At 33.1% G+C, this 2500-nt stretch overlaps 1 protein-coding gene across 2 annotated transcripts in view; it reads right to left on the reverse strand.

The window, feature by feature from the left end:
• LOC125040593 (armadillo-like helical domain-containing protein 3) overlaps positions 1–2500 on the reverse strand; it is a 10044-nt gene that overhangs the window by 361 nt on the left and 7183 nt on the right. For both annotated transcript variants that reach the window (XM_047635218.1, XM_047635217.1), the window contains exons 11-15: positions 2312–2413; positions 2048–2148; positions 1748–1826; positions 1307–1423; positions 1–679 (exon numbers count right to left, since the gene is read on the reverse strand). The exon at positions 1–679 is cut by the window's left edge. In XM_047635218.1, the coding sequence (XP_047491174.1) occupies positions 587–679; positions 1307–1423; positions 1748–1826; positions 2048–2148; positions 2312–2413 (492 nt within the window). In that variant the 3' untranslated portion in view covers positions 1–586. The remainder of the gene's footprint in view (positions 680–1306; positions 1424–1747; positions 1827–2047; positions 2149–2311; positions 2414–2500) is intronic.

Consider the following 2500-nt stretch of genomic DNA (forward strand, 5'->3'; position numbering starts at 1 on the left):
AGTGAGCTAAAATGCTGTTAGGAATAAAGACTAATATACTCACTATGAGATTTTGGGGGAGGGAGTGAGGGAAAAAAAAGAGATGAATATGACTAAGACAGTTATGAACATAACATTATATACAATTTGCATATGACAGAGAAGGGCTACTTTTGCCCTTATATTTTTTTTCTAGAAATACAGAGGATCATTGGAAGACTCCCCTGTATGGAACTGGCACTCCCAGCTTTAATTACAAAGAAGGAAGACTACTCTAGTGTATGAGAGAGAAAAAATTAAATAAAGTAGACTTCAAAGGAAAAAAGTAGAACTTTATATCTAAACAAAAAAGTATTTTAAAATTTTGTCAAATTCAAAAAATGAGTATAAGCCACTTGTACAAAGGTGTAATATTCTTGATTACATATTGTTCACTACTTTAATTCTCTTCAATGGGAATTTTTTTTTTCAAATTCTGGACTCACCTATTACAAGTCCCCTCTATTCATTCCTTGTTTCATACAGAAAACTACTCTTTTTCAGGAATATTACCTTACCATATTTAATTGCCACCTCACTGTAACTGCAAAATCAAGTTAAAGAGTATCTATGTTGACTGGCTCAGTTCTTGTAATATTGTTAAGTTTTCAAAGGCGCTAAAATCAATGCTTTGTCTCGTATCGCTGAGTATGCTTCTTACCTGAAAATAACACATACCAAGTTATTCCAGAGGATGTAAGACATCTGTAAAAAACTTTGTCATGAACTGTATAATTCATCATTAAATGCTTAAGCAATGATCATTGATAATTCAAGATCAAAAAGAATACAGACAGACAAATAAAATGCTGGGGTACCAGGAAAAGAATTAACCCAATGATGCCAAGATGGCAGTTACATGTATGCCAGGTCCACTCTGATTTTAGCTGACTACTTTTGCTTACACACAGTTGGCTTCACAAGAGCTCAGTCACCAAGGAGGCAATTACAAGTCCTACCTGACCTCAATTATTTTCCCTTTTCATTGATTTTATTTATTTATTGATCTTATTTCTTATTGCTATTAGTATTGTTCAAAGATTATAATAATCCAAATGTCAATAATAATAATAATAATAAAAACAAGAACAATGATATTAACATCATGTGAGGTCAGGCTATGCCTACTAATCAAACCCTTGATGCTGCATCACTTGTGGGGCCATTTGTGTAAATAAAATTCACAACACAAATTACAGTGGACAATGCAATTAACTGTCACCAGTGGGTTAAATACTTCTTTTCTATATCTTCAGATGCAGCTTAAAGCAGCACTAACAGCCCTTACCATGCTTGTGAAGAAATTAGCATGCTGAGGCTTCTCAGCATATTTTTCATATTGATCTAAACTGTCGTGAAGTTTGAGGGTGAGGCTGTCATAGTTATTCCGGACCACTTCTAGAACCTATATTTTTCATAGAGAAAATACAAAGGGTACAGAGCTTTTAATATATAGTGCTTCCAAACGTATATAGAGCTGTACAATAGTGTAATATATCCTGGTGAATATGTAATAAGCATAATCACCTGGTCTTATTACTGGACTGACTATTTTCACTGAGCATTTCCTATACAATGAAAATTTTAATGTAATATACTGGTATTTAATATATACTGTGAAATGTTATGAACATATTTGACCTAGAAAGACTTAATTTATTAGAGTAAATGTTATAATTTCTAGTATATATTTTTCTCCACCTCTACATAACATGCAAGTTTTACCAACCTGTTCTTCTGTAAGTGTTGATACTCCATGTTCCTGACTCCATTTGTCTAACTTGGGGGTGAAATGGTTTATTATTGATCTGTAACAAAAAGAGTAGTTACAATTTGTTGTTCTGAAGAAAATCTTTTCTTCTAAGCTAGCAATGTTTAAGAAAGCAAAGAAACCAGGGTAAACATTTATTCAGATGTAAAAAGAACCTCATTAATACATATCCCAGGCTGAAAAGAAATAATAATAATTGTTACACTGTTATAACTGTTCACACAATCTGGCTACACCCTCTCCATAGTATGAACTCACCTGACATTGCCTAGTGAGTTTGTGAGCTTTTGCGCACTTTCTTTGTAATCTCCATCTGTTCTTGAATATCGTAAGCTCATGGAGTACATGTTCTCAAATACCTGCAGGTTAAAAATAAAAGCAAAAAAGGAAAAGTTAATTACACTTCCATAAGGGAAGATCTTTATCAGTTGCAAAAGAATCAATAGTTCATTATATTTCTAACTGTCATGCAGGAAATTTCCTCTTATCTCTACATTGCACAAGACTGTAAAGAGGTCTGACCTGGTGCATCCTCATGATTTCATAGTAGAGCTCATCATAGCTTGATGGTGTTGAGAGGAAAGTGTCACCATATGTGATGAACAAATTGAAAATATTCATGACCTGTGTGGAGAAACATTTATATTAACCAGCCAAGTAACATATGTGTGAATTAACTAATGGTTTTTACCACTATTATGGACATAAATA

Source organism: Penaeus chinensis, chromosome 29 (genome assembly GCF_019202785.1).
Source record: "Penaeus chinensis breed Huanghai No. 1 chromosome 29, ASM1920278v2, whole genome shotgun sequence".
Taxonomy (NCBI): domain Eukaryota; kingdom Metazoa; phylum Arthropoda; class Malacostraca; order Decapoda; family Penaeidae; genus Penaeus; species Penaeus chinensis.